The sequence below is a fragment of the Sciurus vulgaris genome (genome assembly GCF_902686455.1).
Source record: "Sciurus vulgaris genome assembly, chromosome: X".
Lineage (NCBI taxonomy): Eukaryota > Metazoa > Chordata > Mammalia > Rodentia > Sciuridae > Sciurus > Sciurus vulgaris.
In genome coordinates this window covers 131,079,200-131,095,058 of record NC_136471.1, presented here as the reverse complement: position 1 = coordinate 131,095,058, position 15,859 = coordinate 131,079,200, and the positions used below count along the sequence as shown (strand labels likewise).

Below are 15,859 nucleotides of genomic sequence, written 5' to 3'. Positions count from 1 at the left end.
TTTCTTACTGTTTTCTCAGGAATATTTGAGAGGTAAAACCTGAAAGTCAGTGCACTGCTCATGAACTTTTACCTGGTCAAACCTTTTAACTAAAATCATTTATTATAGATAAGCAATATCTTTTTTATAAAAGACTATTATTTCTGAAGTCCCTACAATTTAGTCGAGACCCTGAACAAAATGCAAAAGCCATAGCCTTGCACTCAGCAAGACTAAGGCATGTCTTGGCTCTCTAAATTCTCATTTATATGCATTTTTCAGATTGGGCCTTGTTAAAGAAGTTTCAACTCACCATGAGGTGCTGATGCAAATACTTTGAAACATATATTTTAATTTTTAAAATACTTTCCTATTGTTCTGATATGTAACTCTGCTCCCCCAAAATAGGTCTCTTCATTGTCCCTAGAATTTCAAATATTCCAACTTTGAGTCCCATTCCTTCCTCCATTGGAAGCCTTCCCCCTGGTTGAGCTAATTCAGATTTAAAAATCTGGCTCAAGTCACAGTGCCAGTGATTATACTTAGCTGAGTATTAACATTCATAAGAAGAGTATTTTTCTCACATGTAGTATGTTTGCATCAATTCATTGTCTCAATTTTTATGTTTTCAGAAAGCTTTAAGCTTGCTGTTGAAATTTCTTGTATCAATAACCCAAAAACTGTTCTAATTATAGCAGCATGTTACAAGTGACTGTTTTTAAAAGTGTTAATATTAAATCCTTTAATTTATCCTGAATACTGTATTGTTAAATTAGTGGATGGAATTAGCAGTCTATGAGTGATTAATTTGGTATGGATTTCTTGGGTGTGCCAGTTTTGTGTGGAGTTTCAAGAATCCATCAAGCTTAAGTTCTACATGTCAGAATATTTGTACATTTTTAAATAAAGCCGATAGTTAACAGGTTTTGAAAATCTTTTCGAGTAACCTTATAGTTAATTTTTCTTCAGACATGCAGTCTCTACAAAAATAATGTCATAGTCTCCCTACCCATGTCAGGTTTTCTCTCATCTGTAAATCATATTTTTTTAAACTGTAGAGGAAAATATTTATTGTTGGCTTTTTTCCTGCTCCTAACAGCTATCGATTGAATATAGAACAAAGAATTATGAGAAACAAAGCATTATAACTGGAAATTGAAAATTAAGCCATATGCAAAAGGTTTCAGCCCTGTTACAGGGCTCCAGTCTTTTTTGAAACAGATAATCTTGAAAGTAAACTGTCAAGCGAACTTGATGACAAGGTCAACAGTTTAATATACCCTTTTACCACTTCAAGAAAGGACTATATATATAGCCTACTGGTTACTCAGAGCTACTGTGTCTAGATTACTCTTGATTGTTTCTGGGATCAGGACTTCTCTGCTCTGAAAGGAGTTTTCACATATAACTTGACATTAATTTTGGATCATCTCTGGGGTTTTAAGCTAAGTCTCATGAAAAAATACTATTTAGAATTAGAACACATTACTATACATCTGGCAAAGTATTAGTAGATGGGGATTCAAACTGGGATTGCGTTTAACATTGAGTACTCCTATGAATTCAGTAGCTAACATTGATGAAATGTCCACCCTTTACATCTTACTGAAAATAGAATATTGCAGAAGGTACATCCACTACCTTCAGGAAATTCAGTCTTTTGGAGTGTAGTATGTAAATGAAATGACAGAATTAGTAGAATTCCAGTTTAAAGAATACATTGTAATAACAGGAGGGGTGCAAATTCACAAAAGAATTTTTGAGTATATATAGTTACTAATTTTCTTACCGAGTCACCAATATAGTTATTGCTCCCTAGTGAAAGTGACACATCTGTATTTCCCATCTCACCTTTATGGTGACTATGGGAATTGTTCATAGACTTGAGGCTGCTTGTGTGGTGATTAAGAATGTGTGGAAAGCAGACAGCTTGTTTGGAGTCTTTGCTCTGCCCTTTACTTGATGTGCAATCTTGGTGTCTCTGGGCCTCAGATTTTGCCACTGTCAAGTGAAAATAATTGAACAGACCTACCAGATTTGTCTTGCAGGTTCTCTGAGATGAGACCTGAGAGCACTGTTCTCCATCACCCTGTGACCAACAAGAAGTAAAGTGAGATTGTGGAACAGGGATAGAAATAACAGTGCTGACACTCCACAGTCTAGCATCCTCTGACCCTATTCCCCTGAGAAGGTTCTATTTAGGAGGCTAACAGCAGGCTCTATTCCTGATTTTCATCAGTTTTAAGTATTAGTGGGTATATGGGTGCCTTCCATAAGCAAGCTCATGTTATTTAAAATCACGAAAGGACATCTTTAAAAAATATGTAAACATGACAGTGACATTTGGTCTACTGAATATGCAAGTTCCCACTTGACAAAAATAAAGAGTATGATTAAGCTCTTTGTGTTTCCTTATCTAAAATACAGCTCTGTGAGTGCAGAAAACAAATCTATAAATACTAAGGAATGGTTAGGAAGGGTTTAAAGGAGAATCACTAAAAATATTGCCATGAAGCTGGAAAGGGCTGGGAAAATACTGTACAAATCCAGAATAATAGTTCTCTCCCTCCTTTGCAGTGGTTTCTTAAATTTCCTTTAAGAAAATAGAACTGAAGTTGTAGATAATACATCATGGATAAAGTTCATATGAGAAGGAAGTGGCACTACTGACCTAAAGCACCCAGGAAAGTAAATGGCCCCGTGTTGAAAGATCAGTGAATAATGTGCTATGTTTATATGCCTTCAGCTAAAATCTAATGTATAATCATTTTGATTTCCTGTTTCAGCTGGATTTTTTAAAAGTATGGTTTGACAATGTTCAAAGCATTATTTGGGATCTTGTTGCCTCTCTCTCTTTTGTGGTTTCCCCAGCAAGTTGCTTCTCAAACTTCTGTGCAGATCAGAATGCCCTGGAAGGCTTGTTAAAACACAGATGGCTAGGCCCCAGCCCAGAGTTCCTGATCCAAAAGGCTCAGGCTGGCAGGGAATTCGCCTTCCTAATGAGCTCCCAGGAGATGCTGCTGCTACTGGGCCATAGACCACAATTTGAACCTCACTTTCAGATTCCACCCCACCCCCACATATTACAGTTACTGTAATACAAAGCTGCTCCCCCGCCTTTTGCATCACAACCTAGCTTGTCAGTCTGAAAGCTGCTCTCCCTGCCCTTTCCGCTGCAGCCATTTTCCCCGCATCCCAACCACTTGTCAGTCTGTGAACATCCTAGCTAGCTGTAGGTTCATCAGTCAGCTAGCAAGTATCCTTCTCCGTTATTGGTCCCCTGTTAGCCTGGTGGAATTCAACTGCTTAAGAGTAGTTACCCTGCCATCTTTTCTCATGTTTTCTCTCCCCCTGACTCTCTTTCTCCTCCTCACTTTTCACACTCTCTCTTGCATGCGCCCTTTCTCTTTTCCTCTCATTTTCTCTCTTACGCAGGGAGACACTCCGGTGTGGTTTTCCTGGGTTTTCTTATAGTTACCACATATTCACATAGCCTTGGGTCAAAGTTCCAAGCAGGAGATGTGAATGCGAATGTTCGATAGAAATACCACTTTTCCAATTTTCCTTCTTGCCCATTTCTTCCCTAGAGTCTCCCTTCTCCCCTCAGTTCTGAAGGTTGCATAATTTTACCATGTTTTGTTAATAACAACAACTTTTCCTTGGAAAGTTTATCTCCCATGACTTGTAGGTGATGGCAATAGAGCAGAATGACAAAGGGTTGATGATGATGGTCCCCCCAGAGTGGCTCATAGGAAACCCCTGTTGCATTGTGTGCTGCTTCTATGTGAATTGTGGTCTTGAGAGGAAAACACTTTGGTTGCTCCCTGATCAGCCCAGATGTTCTGGGTTGTCCCCAAGACTTGACCTTTGCTCACCATATTACTTTGCCAGGGCAGCTGTATCCAAGTGCTACAGATGGAGCTTAAACAACAGAAATTATTCTCTCAGTTCTAGAGGCCAAAAGTCCAAGATCGAGGTGTTAGCAGGGCCGTACTCCCTTTGAAGTCTCTAGGGAAGGATCTGTTTGAAGTCTTTCTCCCAGCTTCCAGTAAGTTCTTCCACTCTTGGCAACATAATGCCAGTATTCATATGGTGTTCACCTGTGTGCATGTCTGTCTCTGTACCCTAATTTTCCCTTTTTATTAAGAAACCAGTTATGTTATGTTAGGATCCCCTTTCAATGCCCTTATCCTAACCCCTATTTCCAAATAAGGTCTCATTCACTGGTACTGGGAAATGGACATAAACACTTTTTTAGCCAGAGAATGTGGGGCGGCAGGGGTGGGGGGATAAACACAATTTCAACTCACGTTAGCAGAATGACTGAAAAAATTCATCCAGGTCCAGTGTCTGAGCCCCATCATTGCTGAATTGGTCATCTCCTTTGGGTAGATCAAGGAACAGCTCTGCCCCCACCCTTAGAAGACATCTGTTTCACTCATTAACCCAACATTGATCCTGAGTAGGGCTTGCTGCCTGATGCACACAGAGACCAATACTGTTGCACCAGATTTTTGCAAAAAGAAAAGTTTTTGTTGAAGATCAACTGACAAGGAGGCCAGAGGCACTCTCAAATCTGTCTCCCCCATCAGTTCTTAGCAAGGGAATGACAGCACCCTGTGAAAGGGAAAGAGATTGATTGGCTGTAACTGGGTCTTGACAGAATAGTCTACACCTGCTTCACCAGCTTAGGTGGATCATTGTGGCCCATCCTGCCACTGTTGATGGCACCCCTTGCTTTCTAATCTAGGTCAGAAAGCCCCCTGTTCTTATGCCTCCAGTTCCTCTCAGGAGAAATGTGTGTTCCATAAGACTCTCAACGTCGTTTTAGGTCAGGTCCTAGGGTATTGCACCTGTCCTAGAAACCACCTATGTCCCAGCTCTCACAGTTTTAAAAGGAGGAAAGTTGTTTTATGACTCAGTTTAAACATTACATTTGGTCTTGGAACTAGGGAAGTGTCTTAGTCTGTTCAGGCTACTATAACAGAACACCATAAACTAGGGACCTTAAATAGACATTTATTTCCCATAGTTCTGGAAGCAGGAAGAACAAGATCAAGGCGTGGCAGACTTGGTGTGTGATGGGGGCCCTCTGCTCAGATGGTACTTCTCCCCATGTCCTCACATGATAGAAGGAGCAAAGGAGCTCTCTGAGGTCTCTGGCACTAATCCTACTCTTCTTTCCTCATGATTTAATCACCCCAAGGTTCCCCACCTCCAAATACCATCTCCTTGTGGGTTATAAATTCAGACTATAGGAGCAGGGAACCATACATTTAAATATAACACTGGAGAAATTATAACAAGAAATGTGAATAAAAATATGATGGCAGAGATAGAAACACAGAAGGGAAGAAGAGTGAAAGGAGAAGAATGGAGTGGGTTTTTGCCTATCAGAAATATTATCCACATTCTGGGATGGAGCAAGGTGTTTTTGCTTTACTTTGGAATTATATTCAGATGGGAAGGAGCTCTGTAGAGGCGTCAGGAGTCTGTGCTTCCACTCTCAACTTGCCACTGGCTTGTGAAACCTCCTCAGGCCATGGCCCTTTTACCTCCTTGCCCCCCAGGCTGCTGGCCTATACTACAAAGGAATTCCTGTTTTGAAATTGCTTACTTCTTATCCAGCAAGCAAAGTGACCAGGACTGGCTGCATTGTTTGCAGGGTCCAGTGGAAAATGCAATGGGAGGGGGGGGGGTTGCTGATAAAATTTCAAGAAAGCATTACCAGAACATTCAAATAAGCAATTGCAAAGGTCACATGCCATAAAGCCAGCCCTGACTGGAAATGTAACATCCCTCATATCTTCCAAGTTCTCCCTAAGGTATTTTCTTCACTTCCCAAAGTTCTTTATCCTGTAGAGATGTTTCTTGCCGAATGCAGGGAGCATTTGGTGCTGTCATGGGCATTTCTCTGATTTTTCACCTTTGGATGGATGGGTGATTGGTCTCACCTATTAATTCATTTGCTCAACAATGTGTAGATTGCTACCAGGTAACCAGCTGTTGGGATACTGAAGTCAGAATTGGGGACAGGCAGTTAGTGTAGAAATCGAGGAAATGGAGGCCATGAAAACCACCTGCCTCTGGAAGTTGGAGACTGCCCCTGGGAGAATGGAATGTCAAGGATCTCCAGAGCCCATTGATTACCAAATTTACTTGCCCTTATCAAGGACAGCAGGCAAGGAGCTGCTAATAAATGCCCCCTGGGCCCTTGCCAGGCTGAATCCCTTTGGCCCTCCCCCTGCCCAGTCGCTTTGCACTTTATGCATCTCACCTGCAAAACCAGACCTAGTCACATAGGCAGGAAGGAGAGATAAGGGGCGAGACAACTGGAGAACAGAAGAGACCTTCACCTATAAAAGATGTAGGGCGTGCTTGCTTCTTGGGATTCTAGAACATCAGCCATGGCCCCCTTCTCCCCCTCGGGAGAAGTCTGTATTATTACTACTTTCAAATAAAACCTGCTGAATATGCTTGCCTTGGCGTGCTTCTCTAGTGTTCAAACTTCAACATTAGAGGGAGCAGACCTTGTCACCGGTAAAAAGCAGTATCAATACTTGCTTGATTTTTGGGACTTGGAAGCATCTGCTGCCATTCTCACAGTATCCTTCAAAAGAGTGACATTGTTTTTTCTTAGCTGAGACATGGTTGAAGGAAGATCTAGAAGGGTCTTATCTGTCTCTCTAGCCTTGAGGCCCAGGATTGGACATAATGGGTAGTGGGCCCCTGGTAAATATTGATTGAATTGACTATTAGAGCAACCAATCAGTCAATTTAATGAAGTCATCACATGGCTGTTGTAGCTGCTGGAAGCAAAAAAAAAAAAAAAAAAAAAAAAAAAAATCTGAAGACAATGCTAGACTGTAATTTATTCAATACATATTAACAAATATGTAAACTGATAAAATTATTAGTTATAATTCAACCTATTCTCCCCCATGGAACAAAATCTTTACAAATCAAACCCTCTTTGGACCGTTATTCATTTTAACTTCCATTGTTCTTGCTTCAGTGAGAAATAGGGCTTCCGAAGATCATCCCAGAGGCAGGCACCATCTCCTGAAGATCATCCAGCTGAGCCCAATTCTATAAGAGAGAAGCCAAGCCAAGGGCTTCCATAAATAACCAGAGCTTTGTTCCCTTGACTTCCAATCCAAACAGCAGGGGGTACAGTTGATGGTTTGTGCCCCAAATCTGGCTCTGCCTCTTTCTAGCTATGTGGCCCCGGGCAATTCCTTTGATGTCTCTGGAATCAGCTGTGCCCTCTGGAAAATGAGGGGTTAAATGGGTTAATGTGCAAAAACTAGACTAGAGTGGAAGTTGTTATTAATGTTAGTAGTGTCTGCATTTCACAGTAGAGGTTTTCAATTTTGTTTTTTAAATGAGCTCATGTGGGACACTGATCATGCTGCCGGTTGTTGAATATTTGTTATGTGGCTGGCTCTACTGTAGGTATTTTTTCGTATAATCCTCAGAACAATCCTGGGAGTTTGGTATTAAAATGTCCTGGCTATGCTGAGAAAATGGAGTCACTGAGCTAAAGTATCCAGTGGCAGAGTCAGAATTAGGTCCTGTTCTGACACTGAAGCCTACATCTTGAAACTTCATTTTTTTCAGTCATTAAGTATTTGTTAAGCACTATCCAGGGAGCACAGAATTATACATTTGTCACTGTGATTATTGTTAAGAGTTTTAACCTTAAGAATGAGATGATAACACATCATAAACCACCTACCTTCTCTGTCCCATGCAGCACGGAGCTGGGATGATGTGTTTTTGTAAAGAAGTGCTGTTTGATACAGTTGTCTCTGTCCTCCTCTTCAGAGAATCTGCTTTATTCAATACCTTTTTATTTAGAAAATAAGTGGCTACTTCTGCATTTGCTGGGAGGTGGATGGCCTTGTACTTTTTCTCTACTGCATGGTAAGTTGTTTGATCATACTTACAAGCCTACATTCTGCAAACATTTATTAAATGCCAAGTAGGTATCAGGTCTCTGCCCAGCCCAGAGGGTACAAATTAAATAAAGGACACAGTCCCCAGAACAGAGTGAAAAGAACCTCCAGAAAAAACAATAAGGTGTCAATGATAATGCACAACAATCCTTGTTAACATGGCCACGTCATGTCCAAAAGATCAGAATATGCTGTGATTCATTGTGTTTGTAGGAAGGGAAGAATCAAACTAATCCTACAAGAAATATAGCATTGAATAGGAAAAGCAGGGAGGAACATTTGAGGCCCTTGGAATGAAAATACAAAATTGCTTCTTATTCAAGGAAATGGGGAGTTTTCTGTACACTGCCAGAGTATGGGGTGCCATGTTGGGGAGAGATGAGAGGAGAAGGTGGATAAGAGCAGATGTGGAATGTGTTTTTCATCACAGATTGTGGCCTTTGTCCTGTAGACCAGAGGAGGAGGAGGGCCTCCGCTGATTTTTAACCAACAAATACCTCAGGCAAGATGTGATGTCAGAACGATAAATGGTAGTATGGAGGAGTGGGGGAGAGTAGAAATTCGAGGCTGCTAGAGTAATCCAAGAGGGAGGGGATAATGGGGATGGACAAAGAAGAGACATGTGCCAGAGGGACAAGAAGACTGGAATCCCAGGGGAGGCTTTGCATGAGAAAAAGGAAGAATAACCCTGGGTAGAGAGGAATGGCGGCTGGTGGGAACATGGCTTAATGTAGCAGTGGAGGCACACTGTTGGTCCTTCAAGACTATTGAGGCACCATGGGATATTCAGTGAAAATGTCAAGCAGTTCATTGGGGACCAGATGAGATATCAAGACTGGAGATTAGGGTTGCCAGATTTAGCAAATCAATACTCAGTTCAACTTGAATGTCAGGTAAACAAAGAATCTCTTTTTAATATAAACATGTCCCATGGAATATTTCAGACAATGAGTCATTTTTTGGGTATAAGTGCATCCCATATTTTGCATGGGACCTGTTGTTTCTCTGGCATTCACATTGAACTGGCTACCCTGTATCTTATTTGGTGACTCTACTTGAGAGGTGCCTGTACCCATCTGCCTGGTACAAGTCCCTAACCTTCCAGGTAAATAACAGAGCCTGTGCCTGGGATATGGGGCTTTTAAGACTACACCTGAGATGTTCCCAGACAAACTGGGACGAGCTGGTCTCCCTGGGCTGAACAGATGTTGACTGAATGGAATTTAGAGACTCTTTGACCTTCTATTCCTTGGTGGATTAAGGGCCACACTGGGTCAGAGGTCCATACCCCAGAGACCACTGTAATTCAATATCTCCAGGCTACCACTGTCACCTTGACTGTGCCCAAGAATTCCAACCTTTATTGGAACTGTCCTCTGGTTTGTATTTTTTTTTTCTTTTGAAGAACATTTGCTGCTGATTTAGTCTTGTTTTAAAATTCCATTCAATTAAGATGCTGTTTTAATCTCTGTATGACTCTTCTTCAGTCATTTCCTTTCTCCCCAGTTCAGTAGAATCTACCTCCTAGAATTTGCTTATCAGACCAACATACACCACAGGCCTGGACTTTGTTCTGACAACTCTTTATATTTAAGCCCAATGCTGTTTCTCTGCCAAGCAGATGTGTATTAAAATGTGCATAAGAAAAGAAGCAAGCTGGGCTTAGTTAGAAATTTCCTCAATTTGCACGCACTCCTTTGGTATAAGAGCATTTTTTCCCTAGAAAAACCCACAACAAACATATGTTAATAGCTACTTAAAGGGATAAAGACAAATGTGTATTTGGCCATTTCTGCCATCAACACTCTGGCCTCTTTGTCAGAGACACAGAAACAATGATTGAGTATTCATGGACATGGAGCACACTGCGATTTTTTTGCTTGCTTGTATGATATCTTTTTTCACAAGGAAGGAGTGATTTGAACAGCATGGTAGAAGGGTTTTGTCCAACTTGAAAGAGTTTTTTTTTTTAATTTTATAAGGTATTATATCACATGTTAGGAATAACCTCAGTTTCCCACTTAGGTCTTTAGGTCTCATATATGTATTTAAAAACAGCTTATTTTGATGTGATAAAGGCATCTAAGAACCAAGTTTTCACTTACTAGGCCAAAGAAAGATACAGTCAGAGGGCTGATACGCACACAGAAAGGGAAAATGAATATTGAGATACACAAAATATTTTCTGAGCTCTTTTCTGCACTGCCTATTTTAGATAAGACTATAACAGTTGTACTTTCCACTGCTTCCCCCCCCACCCCCACCCCCAGGCATTAACCTCAGGGCCATTTGATCAGAAAGTTTTTTAAAATAGGACTAAAATGGCAACCATGTGATGGGAAGGTGGTTCCATATACCAGGTAGTCCTGTTCATGAAGGAGGGAAAGAACTGGTCAGACCATGGTCAAGTTCAAAGCAAGAAAGCACAGGAGTAGGATGCAAGTTGCTGGCACAGAAAAGCCACCTGAGATCCAAAATCAATTAGCATTTGCTGTAGGTCTTGTTTACATTTGGCTGTGTGTGGGCACCTGGGAAGAGCCAAGGTCCACAGGCAAATTTCTGCAGAGTCTGAGCCAGTGGCAGAAGTACTGTCCCAAAGGCATAACCTGAAGATAGCTCAACCAGTCCCCAAATGTGAAACATGACATGCCATTTCTAGAGTTTATTACTTTAGCCCTGAAGCAAATTATTCATCTAAAGTTTAAAGAACAGATGCAACTTACAAGGATTGTGTTGGGTGAAACCAGACTAGAAGGTGGGAAACCTGAGTTTTAGTCATGTAGAAAACCCATTTTCTTGCTGACAATTAAGGAAATCAATCTTTACTTGCAACAGATAATTACATATATCTAAATGCTTTGATGTCCCCAAGTCATCTGATATATTTTACACCAGATTTTTAGCCATCTATGGATAAGTATAGAATTGGCATTCTTTATTACACTTGAGCTTGTGGATTGTGAAGCCTACTACTGTAACGGGTGTGAGTTCATTAGGGTAAAGGCAGGGAACAAAGCTTTTGCTTAACTTTTATTCATCATGGCACAAGATAGAATTTTAAGAAACATCACTGAAAATTTTGTCACCAACATGAAAATTAAGAGTAGCATGTTTTATAAAAAACAAAATTCTATAATACACTTTCCCTTCTGAAGTGAAAAAAAAAAAAATCTGAAAATACTGAAGCAAATTGCCACCTGCTGGTCAAAAATGGTTTTGTAGTTGAAAAACCAAACTAGTGTAGTACTGCAGGAACATTTACATTACACACACAATTATAGAAGAAAATGTTTCTTCAGCCTTTGGCACAATTAAGTACAAAGCTGTAGTTTTTTTTCCTCCAAATATGATTAACTTTACAAAGAATTGCGTGTAATTTGATTAATACTGATTATGGGCAAAGGGGAAAACCACATTGTATAATTTGAATGTTCTATTTTGATTCTTAAACACTTAATAGTTGGATTCCAGTTTGTCGTTTTGAAAAATACATAAAAATTATACATTATAAATATATATTACATGGTCTATATAAAATTGAATTTGACCTAAAATGGGATGGACAACTTCTTAATTACTCTTTGTTAGGCATGGCCTTCCTCTCATTTGATTAACTGTATCCTTTCTAAACATGTTCTAAAAATATATTTCATAATGTATCAAATTTAATACTTTCCTTAAAACTTATTCAATATGAAAAAGCATTCAGTGACTATAATTTTTGTACCTCACTACTATATAAAAATATGGCTTCTCATACTGTTTTGTTTTGTTAGTGTTTTCTTAGGCTTTGAAAGAAGGACTGTCCCCAGTTAAAAGGTATGGCAAAAGCACAGAAACCCGCTTGTGCTATTCTAGAACACTCTATAGAGTCTCATTGCTTAATATGTCTCATGGTGTAATATATGTGAAGTGACTTAAAATTGTTCCTTCTGTTTGCTCTGTGAATACCATATTGATTATCATACATAGATTTGTTACAGAATATACAATAGTCAAAACTGAAGACACATAAATACAATTAAGCAATACCGAAGCAAGAGTTTGATCGTATACAGAGCCAACGTGGGCAGTTTATGGATTGGATATTGTCATCTGTTTTGCTTTTTTCTAAGGCTGGCTATGCAATAGAACCCTATGATCAATGGCGAGGGTTTGAGTGCTCTACATCTGTCTGTGGACTGAGTTTCTCTTGTGTTGCTTTTTTAAAGTGTGAAAGAAGGAGAGGAAGTGTGTGTCAGTTGTCCAGCACAACTTTCCTGGTGCGCTGAGCTGCGCTGCGGGCGGGTGGGCGGGCGGCTCGGCGGCCTGGGCTCATACCAGCGTTTCCGGGAGGGCGTCGGGGTTGTCGGCGGACAGGAGCTCCCAGATCTGCCACCGCTCTCGCTGCCAGTCGAGCCAGCTGGCCTCCCCCAAGTCCTGAGCGTCCTGCTGGCCGGCGCTGACTTGGAGGGAGTAGGCGCCGCTGCGCTTGCTGTGCGCCGCTCGGGGCTGCGCCTGGGCGGGCGGGCCTCCCTCGGGCGTGGCGGTTCCCGAGCCCGCTTCCGGCCTCTGGCGCCTCCACAAGGGCGGCTCCGTGGGCTGCGGGGCGGGCGCGGCGGCCTGGCCCGGCCCTGGGTAAGGAGGCGGGGGCCTCCGGTCTTCCCTGCCGCTCTCCCGGGGTCTCTGCGGCCAGGCCCCGTCCAGCTCGGCCTCGGTCGCTTCGGCCGCGCCGCTCAGGCTCAAGTAGGGCTCGGACCTGGCCGCCGGCCTCCGGGCCACGCCGCCACCGCCCTGGATGTGCGGAGTGCTGCAGACGCGCGGCACCGCAGCTGGAGCGGGCTGAGTCCTCCGCGGGACCAGAGGGCCGCCGTCCATCTCCAAGGGGCTCTCCTGCCACCGAGGCCAGTTCGCGGACAGGTTCCCTTGGGACAGGGAACAGGGCCCCGGTCGGAGGGAGCTGCTTTCGAAAATGTCACCATAGGAACCTGGGAGCAGAAAGAAAGGCCAGAAGTGGAATTAGCTTGTAGCATTCCTCTGGGGATTAGAGTCCTCCTTACTGGCTTCCCAGTGCCAACGTCTAGGCCCGAAAAAGCACAGCGCGCTCTTAGCTGCCGCCATCTAAAAGCACTTGCTAGCAAAAGAAATGGCAAATGCTTTTTGATCGTCGGCACAATTCATGTGGCCGCTCCAAATACATATGCCCAGACTCTGACAGGCCAGCTGAGCTGCCAAACTAGATTAAACAGCCTTGTCACCAATTTATGTTTCTGGAAAGAAAATGGAATGAAATGTAGTCAGATTGGCATATTTGGGTAGAAAACCTACGGGTAATGTTATCCTTTCCCCCTCTCTTCAGTGTTTTCCCAAATATATTTAAAACTATGTAAGATGATGATACCAAGGCAAAAATTAAAGAAAATTAATTTTAAAAGTAACTGCAACGAAGCTTAAGAATAACACTTCACCTGTCATTCCTGGGTCTTTGGATCCACTTTTTAATGTTGAATGCCAAGTTCCCCAGATATTGAAAGGCTCCTCTGACATATCTAAGACAAAAAGCACAAAAAGGTGTGTGCCACAAAAGGAAATTTTTAAGACAAATCAATAAATAAATATCACATCTTTTCTGTGCAAAGTACTGTATTCACGAGTGTGCCATCTGCAAAACAGGATACAAATCATATCTGCTTTTCAGGAGCCTATTCCATTTGAGTATTACAAAGAGTAATATTACAACCAAGTATTATCTTGGTTGTGGTAGACAGAATAAAGGCCCCCCAAAATGTCTGCATTGTAATCCTCAGAACTTCTAAAGATGTTATCTTATACTCAAAAAGGACTTTGCAAATGCAATGGAATTATGTGATTCTTGTGATGTGGTGATATTCCTATTTGACCTTGGAGGGCCCCATAAGAGAGAAGCAGGAGACAAGATGCTGCTTTCTTGCTGGCTTTAAAGATGGAGAAAGGGACCATGAGACAAGGGATACAGAAGCTTCTTGAAGCTGAAAAATGCAAGGAAACAGATTATTCCCCAGAGCCTACATTAAGGAAGGCAGGCTTTCATCTTAGACTTCTGACCTCCCAAACCATAAGAGGCCAAATTTGTGCATTGCTTTAAGCCACTGATACTGTGTGGTTTGTGATAGCAGCAGTAGGAAAAACAACTACAAGTGGGGGCGGGGTGGCAAGAGGCTAGTGGGCTCTAACGACATTAATGCAGAGATTGAGGACCAGCAGTAACTGGTTCTGAACTACCCTCTGGAATACTCTGCTATTGGCACCCACAGATTCATTCCTGCATTTATTCCTTCAGGAACCTCCCCGCCCCCCGCCAACACACACACACCTGGGTCTGTGCAAAATAGTTTTGGAGTTAGATGCTATTAGATTTTTTTCTAGCCATCTCATTTCCTCCACTCTACAATCCTGTGGTGAGATCATAATTATGATTTATAGAAGCAAACACCTACTGGGTACCTCCAGGTGTTCAGCAGTGCACATACATTATCTCACTTCATCCCTAGGAGATACTCGGGAGATCATGTGACAGACAAGGCACCCAGTGTGAGGAGAGGTGAGAAATGCACACAAGTTACAATAGCACACATCATCCAGTGCTTATTACACACTAAGGGCTGCATTCAGGACTTGCCATGAATTAGCTAATTCACCCAATGAGTCTGACACTGTTATTATTCTGAGTTTCCATAGCAGATAAACATGGGTCTCAGCAAAGTTCAATCACTTGTTTGGGATCTTGCAAGTTGAAAGTGGCAGAGCAGAGTCTTACTCAAAATCTAGTGCTCTTGTTATTGGACTCTGACACTGTTTGGTCCCAGCATGTTGCCTAGTTATATAGTAGGCTCAGCTTGTTGTCTTGATGAAACTAACAGCAGTAAGTGGGTGACATCTTAGACTAGCAAATATGCAACCCAAATCTACCCTCCAGGACAAATAAAGTTTCCTGGATGTTGGAGGGGGGAAAAGTCAACTGGAAATGTAAGTGTCTCCTCTGGGCATGTACTCACTTCCTAGGTATTTGAGAATCAGAATGGGTTGCAGTGACCCTCCAAGACATTGCCTTCACTCACCACCCTTTCTTCCCAGAGTAGGTGTTTAGCAGGTACTCAGCAAATGCTCACTGAATTACAGAAACAGTAAACAAGGAACAGTTGAAGAAGAGATCCAAAGCGTCTTACATTATGCCACATGCACCAAGAGAGTCACTTGATTTTGGCCAGTGTCATCTAGACTTCCCTTACCTTTTCCAAGCCTTGGTCCAGGAGAACTTTCCCTTGACTTTGACTTTGACAACGGCAAGTGGCCCACCAGCATGTACTGTTCTGGCACTTTGTAAAGCTTCTCCAAGCCGCCCGGGGCCCTGTCCTCTTGCATAGCCAGCGGGGAGCGCTCGGACAGCACTGGGGAGTTGTTGTCATAAGGGGAGATGTCTCCACTGGAGGCCTTGTTGGAGTCTGTAGATGAATGCCTCCCTCCCATGGAAAAGGAAACTTCCGACTGCAGCATGTCAGGGCTTCTGGTACAACGAGACAGTTACAGGTGTGTGAGCAGGTTAATAATTTGTGACCTCATTTAAACAATACAACCGTTACACAAATGACAGGAGAACGCATGGACACGGGCTGAAACAGACCTTTTGAGCAATGTTCCAACATATCTGCATTAATAAAATGAAAGCATTTCCACAGAATGGCCAGAAGATGGTAGCAGAACACAACAAATGTAACAAGAAAGGGCCGCCCTGGGAAGGAGGGAGGAGGATGAAACAGACATGGATCCCTGCACGGTGTTCGCCAATGTGTGGACAGCAGAGGGCAGTAAAACCTAATAAATGTAACCAAAGGTCAGCCAAACCAAGGACGGAGATGAAAAGATGGATCTCTGTATTCGCCAGTGTGCGGCCCGCAGAGGGCAGA

At 42.3% G+C, this 15,859-nt stretch overlaps 1 protein-coding gene across 8 annotated transcripts in view; it reads right to left on the bottom strand.

Moving 5' to 3' along the window:
• Window positions 1–15,859, bottom strand: part of ARHGAP6 (Rho GTPase activating protein 6) — a 483,185-nt gene that overhangs the window by 5,125 nt on the left and 462,201 nt on the right. For 4 of the 8 annotated variants that reach the window (XM_079123129.1, XM_079123133.1, XM_079123134.1 and 1 more), the window contains 4 exons: window positions 15,185–15,459; window positions 13,385–13,465; window positions 12,258–12,904; window positions 570–2,068 (listed from right to left, as the gene is read on the bottom strand). In XM_079123129.1, the coding sequence (XP_078979255.1) occupies window positions 1,688–2,068; window positions 12,258–12,904; window positions 13,385–13,465; window positions 15,185–15,459 (1,384 nt within the window). In that variant the 3' untranslated portion in view covers window positions 570–1,687. Of the gene's footprint in view, window positions 1–569; window positions 2,069–6,975; window positions 7,069–7,936; window positions 12,905–13,384; window positions 13,466–15,184; window positions 15,460–15,859 lie in introns of those variants that run through there. The other 4 variants (XM_079123130.1, XM_079123131.1, XM_079123132.1 and 1 more) reach the window with 4 other exon arrangements.